General features: G+C 40.0%; 1 protein-coding gene across 1 annotated transcript in view; it reads left to right on the top strand.

The window, feature by feature from the left end:
* Positions 1-19,636, top strand: part of LOC137657943 (delta-1-pyrroline-5-carboxylate dehydrogenase, mitochondrial-like) — a 194,130-nt gene extending 174,494 nt beyond the window's left edge. The window contains exons 7-8 of the mRNA XM_068392656.1: positions 4,510-4,697; positions 19,369-19,636. Of these exons, the coding sequence (XP_068248757.1) occupies positions 4,510-4,697; positions 19,369-19,624 (444 nt within the window). The 3' untranslated portion in view covers positions 19,625-19,636. The remainder of the gene's footprint in view (positions 1-4,509; positions 4,698-19,368) is intronic.
* Positions 19,637-19,670: the final 34 nt, after the last annotated feature.

Genomic DNA, 19,670 nt, shown 5'->3' on the forward strand with positions numbered 1-19,670 from the left:
GTCGGTTTTGAGTTTAGAACGGGACATCAGAGTATCAATCTGTGTTAGGCATCTTCCTGTCTTGGCAAAATGATTTCCCCTGTCAGGTTAAGCTGCTCTTACAGGAGGCTAGATCCAAGGGAAAGGGCCAAAAAGTATTGGACCAAAATAGCTCAAAGTGAATGTTTCTCTAAGGAAATAGAATTCCTGAAAAAAGAAGTAAAATCAGAAAAAAATTTTCCTTCTCTAGTCTCTAATTTAAATCTATTTGTAGATGAAGAGGACATATTAAGGTCTAGAGGAAGGATTGCTAAGTGCTTATATTTTGACTATAATTTTTACAATCCTGTGTTGCTTCCAAAAGTGCATAAATTGACATTAATAATTAATTATTGTCATGAAAAGGTGCAACATTTGGGTACTGGTACTACCTTAAATTTTTTTAGGGAACAAGGATTTTGGATCCCCAAAGGGTTAGTGGCAGTTAAGACTGAAATAAGGAATTGTAAAGTATGTCAAAAGTATAATGCTCTGGCTTATAAATATCCAAAAGTAGTTGACATGCCTAAGCATCATATGAATTTAGTAAAGCCCTTTGATCATGTAGGAATAGATTATACTGGATATTTCTGGGTTAAAGATGACATAAGTGGAGGAACAGTCAAAATGTTTGTTTTGGTATTCACTTGTTTGAATATAAGAGCAGAGCATTTTAAACTGTTACCAGATATGACGACAAGAAATTTTATTTTGGCTTTCCAGAGATTTTGTAATATGTACTCCATTCCTCAATATCTTTATAGTGATAATGCTAAAACATTTATTAAAGGAGGTAACATTTTGGAAACTTCTTTAAAATCAAAGGAGTTCCTAAATGAAATGGAGAAGTGTCAAATAAAGCATATCAGAATCCCTTTATATTCGGCTTGGGTGGGAGCTGCTTGGGAAAGGTTAATAAGAGTCTTGAAAGGTTGCCTTTATAAGGTTATTGGAAGGGCAAGATTAACTTATTTTGAATTAATGACCACACTATCAAATGTAAAACTAGCTGTAAATTCAAGACCCCTGACTTATAGAGCTAGTACTCCTAACCTTGAATGCATTACTCCAAATTCTTTCTTGAGACTTTATAGTAATTCATCTCTTATTTTTGGGGAAGAATGAGGAGGATGTATGGCGGGGTGAACAGGATTCCTCCTCATTGGATAAAGCTCTTAATACCCAAGAGGAAATATTGAACAACTTTAAAACCATGTGGTATGAAAATTAGTTGTTAAGTCTACGGGAACACTGTAGAAACGTGTATCAAAATAAATGGGAGAATAAAATAAAAGTTGGAGATATTGTGCTAATTAAAGCAGTAAATAAAGCAAGACCTTTTTGGATGATGGGTAGAGTGTTGTAACTTGTATTGGGTTTTGATAATAAAGTAAGAACAGTCAAAGTTAAGCAAGGAAATGGAGCAATTGAATATCATTCCATATCCAATCTGTATCCAATGGAAATATCTATAAGTCAGGCAGAAACTCCGACCCAGATGAATGTGAATGGAAACTGTAATAATGAGGTAGTGGCTAGACCACAAGAACAAAACGAGGGTAATAACAGTAGGTCAATTCACCCTAGCCAGTCTAGTAGACCCAAAAGGAAAGCTACAGATAGATTTCTTAAAATGATGAGGGATAATATTGATGCCTTATAAGGTACTGTATATATTTGTAAATATTAGTAATAAATAGGTAGTATTAATAAATATTCATAATTAAAAAATGCTACACTTGCAGTGAGGATTTAAAAAGTAGTATTAATAAATATTCATAATTAAAATGCTACACTGTTGCAGTGAGGATTTAAAATGCTACTCTTACTTCTTTAAAGAAGTGAGAGAGGATAAAGTTATCCACAATTTGTGATAACCATTAATAAATGTTAATGTATTAGTAAGTAATTATAAGGCAAGTACTTTGGGTTCATTGCAATAGTCTATATTGCAATCCTCTAAGGGGAATGTGTTGTAAAATAAAAGAAATTTCAGGGTTGGCATGGAAATGTGTGTCGAACTTGTTTAGTAAATAATAAGAGGCGAAATACTAATCAAATTAATCAAGTGCTGTGAAGTATATTTCGTTCTTTTTAAATTAAATAAATAATTAATAAATAAATAATAGATTGAATATTATAAATAATAGTACTGTATAAATAATTAGTATAAATATTTGAGAGATGTCGAGAATTAAATTACTAGTAGAGTTGTACGGTCGTAAATAATTGATGGTTACCGTTTAGCTCTTCCGAAAAACTAGTTCAGTAGTGTGTGGTAGGGCAGAAAAAATAAAATGGGATGAGTATTTTTCCCTCAGAGTCAGTAGTATTTAAACCTCCGCCAGAAAAACAGTGCTCTCTCTAAAGCTTGAATTGAGTGATTTAAAGTACTTGAAGGAACCAGCTTCTTTTATTTCAAGTAGCCACCAATTTGGAAAGTCAAAGTCGCTAAGTATGTTTTCTGTTTTTGTTAACATGTAATAGAGAATAGAAACTATGCGTCTTTGAAACCTGAGCTCAAACAGGTTGGTTTCTGAAGTTTGGTTCTGAAATAGGTTCCTTTTGTTAATTACGTGTATATTTTCTTTTATAGTCTCACGAAGTGGAATTCTTTATTCATGACGAAGGCCTGTATAATTAGGTACTATCTTTCTCTTTGGAATATGGATACTAGTAACCAATCACCACTAGTGGTTCCCCAAAGAAAGGCCTAAATACTGACCATTTTAATTAAACATCTATGATTATTGTACAGTACTTTAAATTTAATAGATACCTCACAAGAAATTCATACAATTCTTCCAATTCCCAATTTGTAATATCAGTGCCTTAATCATATATTATTATTTTGTAAATAATTTTAAGGCTGAATATAGTATTCAAATTTTGGTTTAAAGTTACTAATGATTATATTTGATTGTGCTTTATAAACACATACTGTAATTCATAATAACTGCATGAGCCATTTTTCAACAAAGGAATTATTTCCTATTCATACTTATTTGTCTCTTGAATCGTTTAGTAAATTCATTAGTGGTTGTACAAATTTAACAGTAAATCTACAAAATATTCTGCATTGCTCTGCATCCTTCATCTCAAAAGATTTTATTCTCCTTAATCATATATATGTAATTAGAAAATTTTACCTTGGAATTTCCTGATATTTATTTAGTTTTATAGTAACATTTCATGATGGCTAACTGTGGCTTGCATATTCAAAACCTTATACAGTACTCTACTTATTTCAGTTAAAGTAAAACCAAAGATTAATAGAGTTTTAACTCTACAATGCATGTTTTTTTTTTCAATTTATCTTATCATATTTTGTGTTATTATGTTGTTATGATCTTTGCCATATGCATGTACTGTGGATGTGTGTGACTCAAAGGCACTTCATTGGAAGGCGGGGTCACACATCCCTACCATTACTGTTAGGTGTGTCATGGGCTGAAAAGGTTGAGAACCACTGACCTAGAACAAACCAAGAACAAACCGATAGTGTGAATCACCCCTAAGTGTGACTCACCTTTTAGCATAACATTTCTTGTGCCTGCTAATCTCACCACTTGTTAGTGATGTGTAGCATGAATAGAAACACACCCCTTCATAGATTATTAATGTGTTTTTCCTATCATTGAGTAGAGAATGCCCACAATAGTTTCATTGTTGGTTAAGTAACTCCAAGCATTAATATACTTCAAATCAATTTGGTTGAATGATATGAGATTCCAATTTTTTTTTATCATCTAATTGGGTTCATGACGATTTTGAGTTAGATATGACTTTCATTCAAAATTATGAAATTCATGGCTCTGTGATTGCATTGGGCTGAAATTCATGGCTCTGTGATTGCATTGGGCCAAAATTAGGGGTGATGCCCAGCTACTGTAAGTCTTGTCCACTTTTCCTGAGCTATACTTTGCATAGTTCAAGGTCATATCACTTGTGGTATGGAATCCCTGCATGGCTGGTGAGGTTTTTCTTTTATGTTTTCTCTATTTTATTAGAGATATTTATAGCCCTATCACAAAGTTCTGGTCTTGCTTTCAATTCCTTATTAGTATGAAGATTTGATTTTCTGATCTTGTTTATTCTGAAGATTGCATACCTCAATGTCCTGGCTGCCATTTTTATACAAAAAAGGTTTCATTCATAGATAGCCACTCAAAGGAATCTAAACTGATGAGGTTAAATTATGTTTATTTATATGATGTCCATACTCTTATAGAAACCAGTCAGTTTTTATAGTTAAAAGTGTGGACCTGTGCAGGAATTAATAACTACCATTGAAACCATGAGTGGGGTTGCCCAGAGGATGCCTGACTAAGTGAGGGGTTGTGCTTCTGTTTTTTGTGTCTAGGGAATTTTTGACCTCTTGATTATGGTTATGATGACTGATGGGTTAGTTAAAAAATGGTTTTAAAAATCCATTTTGTATTACAAATTATGAAATTGGGTCTCATAATAATACAAGCTTATTTTTTGCAGGGTAATGTTGTTTTATGGAAACCATCTGATACAGCTGTTATCAGTAATTATATGGTCTACAAGATCATGCGAGAAGTTGGTGTTCCTGGTGGAGTTGTTAGTTTCATTCCTGCCGATGGTCCCGTTTTTGGCGACACTATTACAAAGTCTCCTTATCTTGCTGCAATAAACTTCACCGGCTCAGTCCCGTATGTTAAAATCTTATAAGTTTTATGTACATTATTAATATTATTACTAATATTATTATTCAATTTATTATTATTATTGTTGTTATTTTTGTTAAGCTTTTATTTTATCTAATGTATATTTTCTGTTTACATTTATGTGGATTTGAATATCCCAGCTGCATCTACCATGATCACTATCTACCTGAGTGTGGTAATCAGTATATAAATACTGTATACGGTAGTATTAATTGAAATAAGGAAATATTTCATAATAAAACTTATTCTTTCAATATTTACCCATTCATACAAATCCTCTCACTGTCCATACAGTCAAGTGGACTTAGACGTAGACTAACTGTATTGTAATTATATGAGAGTACTGTCATGTTATTAAATGACTTTTCATTGAACTCTTACCGTCGTCAATTATCCTGACTCACGTTTGGAGGCTACCATTCAATTTAGGACAATCAACTTATTCCTGGCTAGCCTATCTATAGCAAACCAAACCTTGGCATAAGCTAATCCCATGTACCTCATATACATAGACTAATACTGTAAGCCTAGTCTTAGATTTAACTTGGCACTTGATGTGGAGAAGGACGGATTTTCATTTGTAGTGGAGGTTGAGGGAAAGGCTGATTCCCGGGGTCTTTTTAATTCTTATTTCTTGCAAGTGCTAGTACAATAGCAGGTAATCCAAACAGGTACCCTGTAATACAAAATCTTCGTTTAGGACAACGATCCTATGTCAAACAACATGCAATTCGTAGCGTAGCTATACTGTACTCCTACTTAACCTACTGGTTACGCTGCACAGTTAGCCTGGCAACTCAAGAATAAACACTTTCACAAATCTTGGAATAATATTGCACATCTTACCTCACGGTTGGTGGCACAATTCCAACCACATGCCAGCTCAGCATGAAGCAATTTCAATACTGGCAAAATTATCATAACCTTACTTGATAATTCTTTTTTTGGGCTCAGGCCATGTCATCCTGATGGAAGGTGCCTTTAGTAGCTTCCTTAGGGTATATACGACTACAGTGGATATTCCCAGAGAATTAAACTAAAGGTTTCCAGAATTCTAACTTCTGGCGCGAGTACCCTTAAGATTTCCCTTTAGGATATCGCATAATAACAGGGGACGTATTCTTGACACGCCACATAGCTATTTGCACCCCACACAGCATTTACGCTTCGAGGGGAGGTGGAAGTTGGTGGCAAAATATGGGAGGAGCCGTTACAAAGTTCTCCTCCTCCATTACTGTTATTGGTACTCGGATGAAGTCATAAGCGACGCCATCTTGGCTGACGTCATCACCGCCCGCGAACTCCATTCCTTTTGTAGTAGCGTCTTTGACCAAGTGTTTTTTCTCAGTTGTTTCGCTATTTACTGCAGCATGTCGCAATCTTCAGCTTCTTCTGCCTCTGGAAAGGAGGAGTACATCCGGTGTGAGAGCGCCCTCTGCAGCGTTCGGCGCCGTGATTTCTACGGCTACCTGGCGTGGGTTCTCCGCCACCCAGGGATCTCTGAGGTACTGGGACCCGCAGGTTTGCACGACTTGCAAGGACCTGTTCCATGAGGCGTTCTAGACTCCCCAGTCTGCGGAGGCAAGGGACATCGCTCGAGAGAAACTGCGCAATTGGGTGCGTGGTTTCCAAAAGAACGCCACGGGGCCCTATCTTCCCAGCAAAAAGATGAGAGCTATGCTCTTTCCTAAAGCATCTGCGGATGCTGTCATCCCCAAACCCGAGATCCCCTGCGTCTAACTGACGGTCGACCCAGACGTTTCGGACGCACTCCAGGACATCCATCTCGACAACGATGGCAGGATGTCAGAGGTGTCGGACATCACCGAGAGGACCCTGATGGCTGAAGGTCAAGACGAGGAACCTATAACGGCTCCTGACTCCGAAGAAGAAGGCGCCGCTGCGCCCTTCATAGCTTCTGTCCCCTCTACATCGTCCACTCCTATGCCCACAAGAACGGATGATTCCATGGACAACTTTCAGGCCATGATGGCGGTCCTCGAGGAGAGGCTCCGCAAGAGGGATGAGGATTTCAAGAAAGAAATCCTTCGCTTGATGAAGCAATGCGAGCCTCAGAGGAGGATGAATGTTAAAGACCTTCCTACTTGCTCCGTGACTAACCCATGGAGGCATGCTGAGCACATGCCCATCACAAGCGGCAGGATCTTCGTCAACGACAAACTAGGCGCCGTCCCCCTTGAAGAGGTGGAATTCTGGCCTAGTTTTGAGGCGTATCCAGATTGCTACATCCGCCTCAAGTCAGAACCTGTTTCTAAGGAAGAAACTGAGCCGAAGGAGGTCATCGTGTTTGACCACGCTAAGGCTCAATCCCTGCTAGCTGGCTGTTTGAAGGACAAGGGCTACACCAACTCTAAGGTGCCTGCCCTTAGCAAGAAACACCCGTCCTTTCTTGCTCCAAACACCATGGTCTTCACCTTCGCGGAGAAGTCTCTCTTAGCAGTACTGAAGGCGGTGGAGGAAGGGAAACCCTGCCCTACATTGGAGGAATGTAAGCCCCTCTCCTCGCCCTACCACCCGACGACAAAAAGTGGAAGGACATCGAGTTATCTTTCTCCGTGGGAAAGTTGGAGGCCGACATCGCTGGACGACAGTTCAGTGAGAACCTCCCCAAGCTCTCCGAGTATCTTCTTCGTCGGGAGCAGGACACGAAAGAGAGGTTGGCCGCCTCCCTTTCCCTCCAAGTGATAATGGAGACAATGGCTGGGAAACAGAGGACCCCAGGCGTCTACATGGTCTTAGCCAAGACCCACCTAGCGACTCTGACGAAAGACTTCTATAGCTTTGTCAGAGCACGGAGGGCCTGCAGAGAGTTCGTGTTTGCGTCTGCCGCAGTCAGACACGAACCAAGGAAGCTGATTTCCTCTAACATTTTGGGAAAAGATCTCTTCCCCAATGACTTGGTGAAGAGATTGTTGACAAGGCCGCCACAGAGAACAGGAACCTTCTCCAAAAGTGGGCCATGTCATCAAAGAGGAAATCTTCTCCGGATGAGGGCCCCCAACCGAAGAAGAAGTCCAAGAAGCCGAGTCCACAGCCTTGTCAGGCTAAACACCAGCTTCCTGCAACCGCTGCTCCCCAGTTGGTGGCTCAGCCCCAACAAACCTTCCAACTGGTACCCCAGCCAGTGGTGACTCAGTCACCAGCCTTCACGCCCGCCTACGAGAGACAGTCGACTACCTTTCGTCCCAGAGGTAGAGGCACCAGCAGAGACTCCTCTAGACGTCCCTCCAGAGGGAAAGGAGGCAGTGGAACAGGCGGTCGAGGAGGTAAACCCTCCGGCAACCAGAAGCAATGAGATGCTTCCGGTGGGAGGAAGACTCCGGATCGTTGGACCTTCGATCCCTAGGCTCACAGCATCATCAAGAACGGACTAGGCTGGAGCTGGGAAACACCACCACCAGTTTTCCACCGATTCTTCCAACACTTCACCCCCGTTCTGGAAGAATACGTCCAAGAACTCTTGAACAAGAAGGTGATCAAGAGGACAAAGTCCATCAGGTTCCAAGGAAGACTATTCTGTGTTCCCAAGAAGGACTCCGACAAACTCAGAGTCATTCTGGACTTGTCCCCTCTCAACAAGTTCATCGTGAACGACAAGTTCAAAATGCTGACTCTTCAGCATATAAGACCCCTACTGCCTCAAAAGGCATATACAGTCTCGATAGACATGGCGGATGCCTGCTGGCACATTCCAATGAATCGCCAGACCTCCTCCTACCTAGGATTCAGGCTTCAAAGAAGACAGTACGCCTTCAGAGCCATGCCCTTCGGGCTAAACATAGCCCCAAGGATCTTCACGAAGCTCGCAGAGACAATCGTTCAACAACTACGCCTACAAGGCGTCCAGGTGATGGCTTACCTGGACGATTGGTTGGTGTGGACAGCATCAGAAGAAGAATGCCTGCAAGCTTCCACAAAGGTGATCCAATTCTTGGAATATTTGGGCTTCAAGATAAACACCAAAAAGTCTCGACTTTCTCCAGCTCAGAAGTTCCAATGGCTAGGCATTCATTGGGACCTCCAGTCACACCGTCTTCCATTCCACTAAAGAAGAGAAAGGAAATAGCAATATCTGTCAAGAGACTTCCCAAATCCAAACTGATTTCAAGACGACAACAGGAACGGGTGCTCGGCTCCCTCCAGTTCGCTTCAGTGACAGACCCAGTGCTAAGAGCACAGCTAAAAGATGCATCGGGATTCTGGACAAGATACGCATCAAACGCTCGAAGAGATCTCAAGAGACCTCTGCCGACTCTGCTACGATCACTCCTCAAGCCACGGTCGGAGGCCAAGAAACTGAAAAAGTCGGTACCTCTACAACTACCTCCACCCTCGGTCGTCATCCATACGGACGCATCGCTAGAAGGATGGGGGGGTCACTCCCATCAACGTCAAGTTCAAGGAACATGGTCTCCCCTATTCAAGACGTTTCACATCAACATCTTGGAGGCCATGGCAGTCCTTCTCACCCTGAAGAGGCTGTCTCCACGTCCCTCAGTCCACATCCGACTGACCCTGGACAGCGACGTAGTGGTCAGATGTCTTAATCGTCAGGGCTCAAGATCGCCCCAACTCAACCAAGTGTTGTTGCCCATCTTCCGCCTGGCGGAGAAGAAAAGGTGGCACCTCTCAGCAGTTCACCTACAAGGATTCCGCAACGTGACGGCAGATGCTCTATCCAGGACAGCCCCGATAGAGTCAGAATGGTCCCTAGACGCAAACTCATTCTCCTTCATCTCCCAAAAAGTCCCGGAACTGCAGATCGACCTCTTCGCAACGAGTGACAACAAGAAACTTCCTCGCTACGTGGCCCCATACGAGGACCCCCGAGCGGAAGCGGTGGACGCCATGTCCCTGGATTGGAACAGATGGACCAAGATTTACCTGTTCCCTCCACCCAACCTTCTGCTAAAAGTACTCACCAAGCTGAGATCCTTCCAAGGAATAGCGGCCCTAGTGGCTCCCAAGTGGCCCCGGAGCAACTGGTTCCCATTGATCCTGGAGTTACGACCCAAGCTAATTCCCCTGCCGGACCCAGTTCTATCCCAACAAGTTCAGAAGTCGATTGTCTTCACTTCATCACAGAAAACCCGAGACCTTCATCCTATGATTTTCTCTCCCTAGCCGTCAAGAAGAGGTTTGGGATCTCGAAGGAAAGCTTAGACTTCTTAGTAGAATATAAAACAAAATCTACCAGAAGGCAATATGAGTCATCTTGGAAGAAATGGGTGTCCTTTGTCAAGGCAAGAAATCCTAAGGAAATTTCAATGGATTTTTGCTTGTCCTTCTTCATTCACCTCCATGGACAAGGCTTGGCAGCCAACATGATTTCCACTTGCAAATCGGCCCTGACAAGACCCTTACTATACGCCTTCCAAATAGACCTGTCTAGCGAAATCTTCAACAAGTTGCCGAAGGCATGCGCTAGACTCAGACCTGCAGTCCCCCCGAGACCCATCTTCTGGTCTCTTGACAAGGTGCTACATTTTGCCTCAGGTTTGGACAACAAAACTTGTCCTCTGAAAGATTTGACCCAGAAAGTGATTTTCTTGTTTGCTCTAGCCTGGGGGCTAGAGTTAGTGAAATAGTGGCATTATCAAGGGAAGCAGGCCAGATCCAGTTCGCAGAAACAGGCGAACTCACCCTCTTTCCTGACCCAACGTTTCTCGCCAAGAACGAGCTATCCACCAAGAGGTAGGGTCCCTGGAGAATCTGCCCTCTGAAGGAAGATGTCTCCCTGTGTCCAGTGGAGAGTCTAAAGGTCTATCTTCGAAGAACTTCAGACTTCGGTGGAGGACAGCTCTTTAAAGGGGAAACATCGGGTTCCGACTTGTCACTTAAACAACGAAGGGCGAAGATCACCTACTTCATTCACAGAGCGGATCCTGACAGTACACCCACAGGTCACGATCCCAGGAAAGTCGCCTCTTCCCTGAATTTCTTCCAGTCGATGGACTTTGAGAGTCTCCGCTTATTCACGGGATGGAAGTCATCGAGAGTGTTCTTTAAACACTACACGAAGCAGGTGTAAGAAATTAAACATTTCGTGGTAGCTGCAGGTAGTGTGTTAAAACCTGCTGCTTAGTGCTGCGATGAACAGTGAGTTATATGGGACTCTAACTCTAATGGTGTCTGTGTTGACCCTAGTGCGCAACATAGTGAAAATAGTGTCACCGAGTGACACTACGGACTTTTCTAAATATACTAAGGTGAAGTCACATAGACTAAAACACTTGTGCCACGTGTTTCAAACATGAAGTGTATCTAAGACATTTTTAGAAAGACACTACAATTATTACAGAATTAACATGTGTGATGGCAAGTTTTTCTTTTCAGATACCACAACTATTTCCACTAATGTCCCAAGTCTATGTAACTAATTTACATTCTATTACAATTTACATTTAATACTTTTACGTATGCTAATTCTTATTTATTGCCAATAAATGAATTTGCTGTTTTTGTGCATCTTATTTCGCCCTAACATTGTAATAAAAAACTGTTTGAGAGTTTTACTATCCCTCTATTCTGTATAAAATGATTGAACAACAAAATTCTATTGTTCCTCCGCTTAAACAAACTCATCTAGACCGAGGTAATTTATTCCAACACGTTATACTTACCTTACCTATTACCTTGCTCTGGAACCGGCAGGTACTTCTTGATGCTGGATGAGTTTCATTTATCATGCAACTTCGAGACTTTCAATAAGTCCAATAGGACTTATCCCTGCTGGGGGCAGGAAGCAGTAACATAGTACATGCTTAACTGAAGTGACATATACCGGTAATGTCACAGGTCTCTTGGGTCATTAGACCAAAGGAATATTGTCTAGATGTCGAAGGCACTACTAAGGGGAAAAATTCCACGATGCATTAATTCTCTGGTACACTTCCATCAGGACGACATGGCCTGCCCCCAAAAAACGGATTTTGAGAGAAGCGAAAACTCTATTTGGGTGAGATAGCCATGTCCTCCTGATGGACCCGCCTTATTTCTCTATTAGGCCTTTGCAGGCCCCCCTCCTGATCTTACTGTATCATGGGGCTGGCCTTGACACCAAAAGGAATGGAGTTCCCGGGCGGTGATGACGTCAGCCAAGATGGCGTCGCTTATGACGTCATCCGAGTACCAATAACAGTAATGGAGGAGGAGAACTTTGTAACGGCTCCTCCCATATCTTTCCACCAGCTTCCCCCTCGAAGCGTAAATGCTATGTGGGGTGCAGATAGCTATGTGGCATGTCAAGAATACGTCCCGTTATTATGCGATATCTTAAAGGGAAACCTTTAGGGTACTCGCGCCAGAAGTTAGAATTCTGGAAACCTTTAGTTTAATTCTCTGGGAATATCCACTGTAGTCATATATACCCTAAGGAAGCTACTAAAGGAACCTTCCATCAGGACGACATGGCTATCTCACCCAAAAATAGATTTTTCGCTTCTCTCAAACTCCGTTTATTGCGAGGTTGAATGTCATGTTGAATGAAGAGTTACTTTAGCAGGTGGATCAGTTTAAGTAATTGGGGTCTGTTGTTGCAGAAAATGGTGGAGTGGAAGCAGATGTACGTCAGAGAGTGAATGAAGGATGCAAAGTGTTGGGGGCAGTGAAGGGAATGGTAAAAAATAGAGGGTTGGGCATGAATGTAAAGAGAGTTCTGTATTAGAAAGTGATTGTACCAACTGTGATGTATGGATCGGAGTTGTGGGGAATGAAAATGATGGAGAGACAGAAATTGAATGTGTTTGAGATGAAGTGTCTAAGGAGTATGGCTGGTGTACCTAGAGTAGATAGGGTTAGGAACGAAGTAGTGAGGGTGAGAACGGGTGTAAGAAATGACTTAGCAGCTAGAGTGGATATGAATGTGTTGAGGTGGTTTGGCCATGTTGAGAGAATGGAAAATAGCTGTCTGCTTAAGAAGGTGATGAATGCAAGAGTTGATGGGAGAAACAATAGGAAGGCCAAGGTTTGAGGGGATGGATGGAGTGAAGAAAGCTCTGGGTGATAGGAGGATAGATCTGGCTGTCACTGACATTTAGTTAGTTCGGCCACTGCCACAGCTCTTCTGCATACAGCATACAATCCCTGCTCACACTTTCATGCCTTACTACCAAATATCCAATGGAAGGCCCCTTGGTTTGAAGGACCTTTGATAAAATGCTTCTTGTTCCTTGAATGGTGTACAGGGGCAGTGGGGGAATCACTGCTATGGGTGTTTCAGTGGGTTTTGCTACTGTCAGGACAGGTGAACCTCATCTACCATTTATAGGAAATCCTTGATGGTCATGGGGAATGTGTTGAGAATTGCAGGGACTGCATTACAAGGTAACTTCTTCAGGAAGTCTATGCTCACTGTCTAGACTCTTTGTAAATGATCTCTCCATATCATTTGCTGGAGCTAGAATGGCAGTGGTTGAGAGAAAACTACAACTCTCAATTGACAAAATTATTCAATGAGTGGATTCAAGTTTTCGACAAGAAAAACTACTGTTCCATTTCTGTCATATTCTGGGAGTACATGCAGACCCAGATTTTTTCATCAAAGATCAACGAATCTCATGCGTAAGTGACGCTAAATTTTTAGAGTTTATATTTGACTGCAGGCTGACAGGGTTCGTCACTTGAAAGCCTTAAAAGTTAAATGTCGAGGTTCTAATCTAAATCTTTTAAAATTTCTGTCCCATATATCATTGGGGCAGACCTCAAAACTATTTTATAAATGTGCAAGGCTTTAATTTTTTTCAAAAATTAGTTACAGGTGTGAAATATACTTCTCAGCCACCCCGAGCCATTTAAAGATTTTAGATTCTACAAAACATACTGATATCAGATTGGCCACAGGCGGCTTTAGAACTTCACCTATCTCGGACTCCTTGTTGACAATGGAAAATTACCTTTACTGAAGGTCTTTTATTGTTCAGCATTGGTTTAGGTTGCAAAACTTTCTTAATGTTTTAGCCTTTTAGACAGAAAACCTTGTAATGCACTGGAGATATTTTGAGTTGCACCCATCCTGCCAGCAGAGGACAAAGGTGTTCCCATTCCTGTGGAAAGCCTTCAGCACAAGTGGTGCACCTCTTCGTAAGATGAAGAGTCCCCCAACAATGGACACCAATCCTGTGTAATTCCTTTACCCAATCCAGGAGTTGTAGTAGTTGTCCATGAAAATGCAATAAGCACAGCCAAGATAGGGATCCAGGAGCATGAGCACAATATCCCTCAAGGTAAATGAAGTAATGAGTAAATGATAATGTTAAGCGCATACCGTAACTTCGCCTCACAAATCATGTACAGGTTTGGGTTTCTACGGGCTATATACTTTGTGACATACGGCACTTGTAAGGCATCATGCCTTTATCCAACAACGTAGACAGACTTGAAACACCCCTGGAGGTTCTCCATTTCTGAACGTAGACGGACTTGAAACACTATGTTAGCATTGTCCAGAGGTATGGCTTCCAATTTGTAACCTTAATGTGAGTGCAGAACATCAGCTGAGAGAAGCTTGATATTAAGTGAATCCTGATTTAACCTCAAAACATCAGTGTCTTGGGCAGAGGAAGGAAACCCGTAATGATGACTATGCCCAGAAAACTTGCTATTTCTTCCAACCCCACTGGAATCCTCCTAGTTATATCACTCCAATGCATCTCTTCCCACTTTAGAAGGTATAAGTATTGGCTTCTTCAACTAGGAAGTCCAGCAATTCCTTTGTGACGAATATTTGCGGAAAACCAACTATATTTACAGTTGGTGTCACTGTTATCTGAGTATTATCTGTGAAAGGGTGGAGCTTTGGGAGTGTTTGGTCCTATATTCACCCAGCTTTGTCGTCTGAACAAGTAACACGCATTCACACCTCTTTCCCTTTCCCTCTGACGAGTAGAACAGCCTTCCCTACAGGGACAGCGAACACCACGGAGCCTGTGACACCCAGGGCTAGTCTGATGATCCATTTCAGGATCAGAATCCACTACCAACAACATAAAAACCCCTCTCAAAACAATCTCCAAAAGCATTTCCAACACCACTCCTAACACCATATCCAACTGTATATTCAATACCAATTCCAATATTACAACTTTCAACATCACCAACACCCCCAAACTGCTCTCAAAATAACCTCGAACACCAACAGTGCCCCCCTTTACACGAGACTCCTTTCCAACAAAATTTCCATGTTTCTTGATATCGTAGATACAAGGACAAGCACTTTCACTATCATTTTCACCTTTCCCCACATTATTGTCACTGAAATTCCCCCCTCTAATCACTTGGCAAATACTCAGATCCCAAATTCAATACACTCGCATCCGTTTTTATATTTTTGTCTGAGTCATCAGAATAATTTTTAGCAACTTGAGCCTGATTTTCCTTAGTGTCAGGATAAATGGGAGTCCAAAAGCACATGTATAATCCAAGTTCTGCTCAGATGTTGAAGAAGAACTTACATTTACATCATTTTGGCTTTCTTGAGAAAATCCAAGAAGCCATCTTGGTCCTTTATAAAAGTCTGTAGAACTGTAACAGATACTTCCAAACATGACTAAAATACTCCCCAAGTCCATATGCATTGTTTAGTATAATTTAAATAACGATCAAAGGCATACATCTAACCTAAACATTCCAAAGTATACACACATGGGCTTCGTACTCTTAGCTTACTTGAAAAAATCGCCGACTGTAGCATTTGGCACGTAAGTAGCAAATATGCGGGTCGATTTGTTATTCCAGACCCATAGCGATGAAGTTTAACGAAGCATAGCATAAAGCTATTTTTTGCTTAGGAGCAAAATTCAGTTTTCAATGAATATTTGAAACAAATATATATTTGGGGACTTTAACATCTGCTTAATGAGGGAAGGGGAGAGCGAGACCACCCGCAGACTGATTAACACAATGCGATCTTTTGACTTTTGCCCGTCAATAACTAGACCAACAAGAGTCGGCTCGAAGGACTCGCTGTCTTGTATCGACCATATTTGGGCTAATAATAATCTTGTTGGTAATAGTGGGATATTCTTAGCAGATATCACAGATCATTTCCCAATTTTCTGTAGTCTATTAATGCCTATATTAAACAACGTAGAAAACAAAATAAAAATTCAATTCAGAGATATGAGCGAAGTGAATGACAGGAAATTCACGGAACTCCTGAGGGGGAAAGACTGGTCCGAATATGGTCAAGCCTCATTAGATCCTCACCTGGGTGCGGCCTCTTTTACGGATGAAATAGACAGCTTTTTCAATGAATGCTTTCCTTTAAAAACAAAATATGTAAGTGTTAAAAGATTGGTGAATAAGTGGCTCTCCAAAGGGCTACTGAAATCAATTAACATTAAACATAATTTATATCGAAGAATGAAATTGGGTGCTTATAGTGCCCAACGCTATAGTAACTATTGTAATATGTTGCTTACATTAATTCGCGTGGCAAAGAAAAAATATTTTGATAGTACTTTTGATCAACTCCGAAAAGATGCTAAAAAATCCTGGGATCTCATAAACTCGTCCCTTAGACCTGGAAAGAAAAAGCGCACGTCGCTAAGAAAACTCATTGGTCGTAACGGAGAAACTATTACTGACAGCCAACAGATTGCAAATGCTTTTAATCTTCATTTCTCTACAATCGGCATTACTCTCCGAGATGCCCTGCCTCAAAATAATCAGTTAGATTTTCATTCCTATTTGCCTCCTTCAAATCAGCACTCCACTTGAAGTAATCAACATTATAAAAAACTAAAGAACAAAAAAGCAAATATTCATTCTCCCCCTACCAAACTATATAAGAATAATGCTAGTTTACTTGCCTTTCCTATATCCTTATTGTTCAACCGTTGTATTGCCTCTGGCATTTATCCTGACATTTTTAAAATAGCGTGCGTTACTGTGCTACATAAGTCTGGTGATAAATCGGATGTCAATAACTATAGACCAATAAGTTGCCTTCCCTTATTGAATAAAATTTTTGAAAAATTATTGTACAATCGACTCTACTCTTTCTTTATTAGATGTAATATCTTTTCTACCTGTCAGTATGGCTTTCTGCGTGGCGTTAGTACAGGTGATGCTGTAAATGACCTTCTTGAAAATATCTACAATGCGATGAATAAAAATGAATACCTTGGTGCGGTCTTTTTAGATTTGAGTAAAGCCTTTGACACAGTGTCTCATGATGTGCTGCTTAAAAAGCTCGAACATTATGGAATACATGGAAATGCGTTACTCTTACTAAAATCCTACTTAACGAGTCGAAAACAATTTGTGACCCTCGATGGCCATCTCTCAGAGGTTATGGATGTCAAAATAGGTGTTCCCCAGGGATCAGTCCTAGGCCCGTTATTTTTCCTGGCCTATATCAATGATCTACCTCGATCAGTAGGTAGGTTAAGCTCCATACTCTTTGCCGATGACACTACACTTCATTTTAGACATAAAAATATCTACTCCCTCTGTGATACACTAACTGCTGATTTAACTCATGTAAAAAACTGGCTACTAGCAAATAAGTTAACCTTAAATGAAAGAAAGACATACTTCATAATCTTTTCTCTACGTAGAGTTCCGGATAACATAAGGGTTGCTGTAGGAAATCACACTCTGGATCAGAAGTCCAGTGGTAAATTTTTAGGGATAATTCTTGATAATAAACTAACTTTCTGTGAGCATGTAAATATGACAGTTAATAAAATTGCCAAAGTAATGGGTATCATATATAGATTAAAAGAGTATTTCCCCTTATATGTTATTAAACAATTGTATCACTCGTTAGTATCTCCTCACCTAAATTACTGCAATACGGCGTGGGGGAGTAGTAGTAGAAATGTCTTGCAACCATTAATTGTAATTCAAAAAAGACTGGTAAGAATCATAAGCTCCAGTGATTACTTAGCTCATACATCGCCACTCTTCCGGTCTCTCTCGATATTGAAGCTGGAAGACACTTATAAGCTCTCCTTAATGAATATGATGTTCCAAACACTTATTTTGAACAAGTTTCCAGATTTAAGACGAAAAATAATTCAGGAACAATCAGTTCATCCATATGGAACAAGAAATTCAAACTTAACTCTTCCTTTCATACGTATTAATAGATGCGAGCAATCGTATCTATACCAAGGTATTAAACTTTGGAATACTCTGCCCGCTTATCTAAAGGCACTGCTTAGCGTTCGATCTTTTAAGAAATCATATACAAATCTCCTGTTATCTGGGTATTAAGCTTTATTCATAAATATTTATACTTGCCTACCTAACCACAACGCAAGTATGTTTCATTGTTTAGAATATTTTTTATTTGTAAAACTAATTCTTTTACTGAGTTTTTTTGCTTAATATCTACAATTTTTCAATGTATATACCATTAGCTTTCAAATACAATCCTTCTTTATCATATAAATATGCATTTCCATTTGTTTTTAGGCTAAGAATCTCATTTATATGTATCTACTTGTATACATATGATTATGTATATGTATGCGTACATTTTGTATATCTATATCCATATTTACTTTATTTTTTATTTTTACTTAATTGATGATATTGTTTTAGTTGTATTATTGCCCGAAGAGATCTGCTCCACATGGGTTTGGACTGAGTCTTTTTTTCTTTTTGTAAATCTTTGTATGTAAATATTTTTTGTCCAATAAACATTATTATTATATCACGTCTACTTGTCGTCAAAGAGGTAATTATTTGGAGATGTAGTTGCATTATGTGAGTTCCTTGAGCTTCCTGGTGCTAGGGGTTTTGTTTAATAGCTATCATACTTTTCATTTGCCAGCTCTGTTTTATACGAATTCCATGTGCCGTTACTGAGTAATTCATTTCCCTAATTTTCCCATTCTTAGGACTAGCTTTTGGCAAGCTATTAAGTCCTTTGGTGTTTCACAATCAGAAGCTTGGTACTATTGAAGAGGTCAAAAAGTGTGTGATACTTTAAGCTATCAGATTTGCAAGGGAAGAAGGAAATGGATATTTTTTTTTCATGACCTCTTCTGATGTCTTTGATACTATATCTGAGTCTCTATGTAGTACTCTGTATGGGATACCTCTGGAAGTGGCTTGCATGTCACATTGTAGAAAGCAATATAGGTCTTTAGCAGTTTCCCTTCATCCCTAACTCTTTTGCTTTCTAGCTTTCACTTTTCATCTCTCACCCAAATTATAAGTTGATCCAATTCTCATCTCTCATTTAAGAAAAAATCAGGAGGCAATCCCATTAAGAGTCTAGAAATTTGTCAGTAGTGTCTTTGAACTCATTTTATATAATTGTACTGAACTATGCAATGGGTATAAAGGCAATATTTAGTGTGTAAAATGCTGAGGAAATTCAAAAATCCATGCTAATAGTTTTATGAACTATTAGCTTCATATAGTGATTCATATTGGAGTAGATATAATGTTCCATATCAAACCGTTTTACATATTTTAATCTAGCTAGAATATTACTCTTTTATATTTAATCATCTCAGTTATCAGTTTGATAAGTATAAAGTGATTGTAGCATTTTAAAATTATTATATCCCATTTAAATTATATCTTCATTGACCTCTTGATTTGATTTTTTTTGTATGATTTTATTTACTATTACCTGTTAACTATTCACAGATATTTCATAAGCCTTGTTTTTCAGGACATTCCAAAGATTATGGACGCAAGTAGGGCAGAATCTCTCTAATTATGTCAATTTCCCAAAACTGATTGGAGAATGTGGTGGTAAAAATTATCATCTGGTTCATCCTTCTGCTGATGTCACCTCTGTTGTTACTGGGACCATCCGTTCTGCCTTTGAATACTGTGGTCAAAAGTGCTCTGCTTGTTCTCGGGCTTACATCCCACAGTCACTATGGCCTCAGGTAAAGATTTTTTTCTGTAATTTACCAACCTAGGCCTAGTTTGAATTAATCCCCAGTACTCGGCTGAAGTGTATAGTTT

Source organism: Palaemon carinicauda, chromosome 18 (assembly GCF_036898095.1).
Source record: "Palaemon carinicauda isolate YSFRI2023 chromosome 18, ASM3689809v2, whole genome shotgun sequence".
NCBI classification, from domain to species: Eukaryota; Metazoa; Arthropoda; class Malacostraca; order Decapoda; family Palaemonidae; genus Palaemon; species Palaemon carinicauda.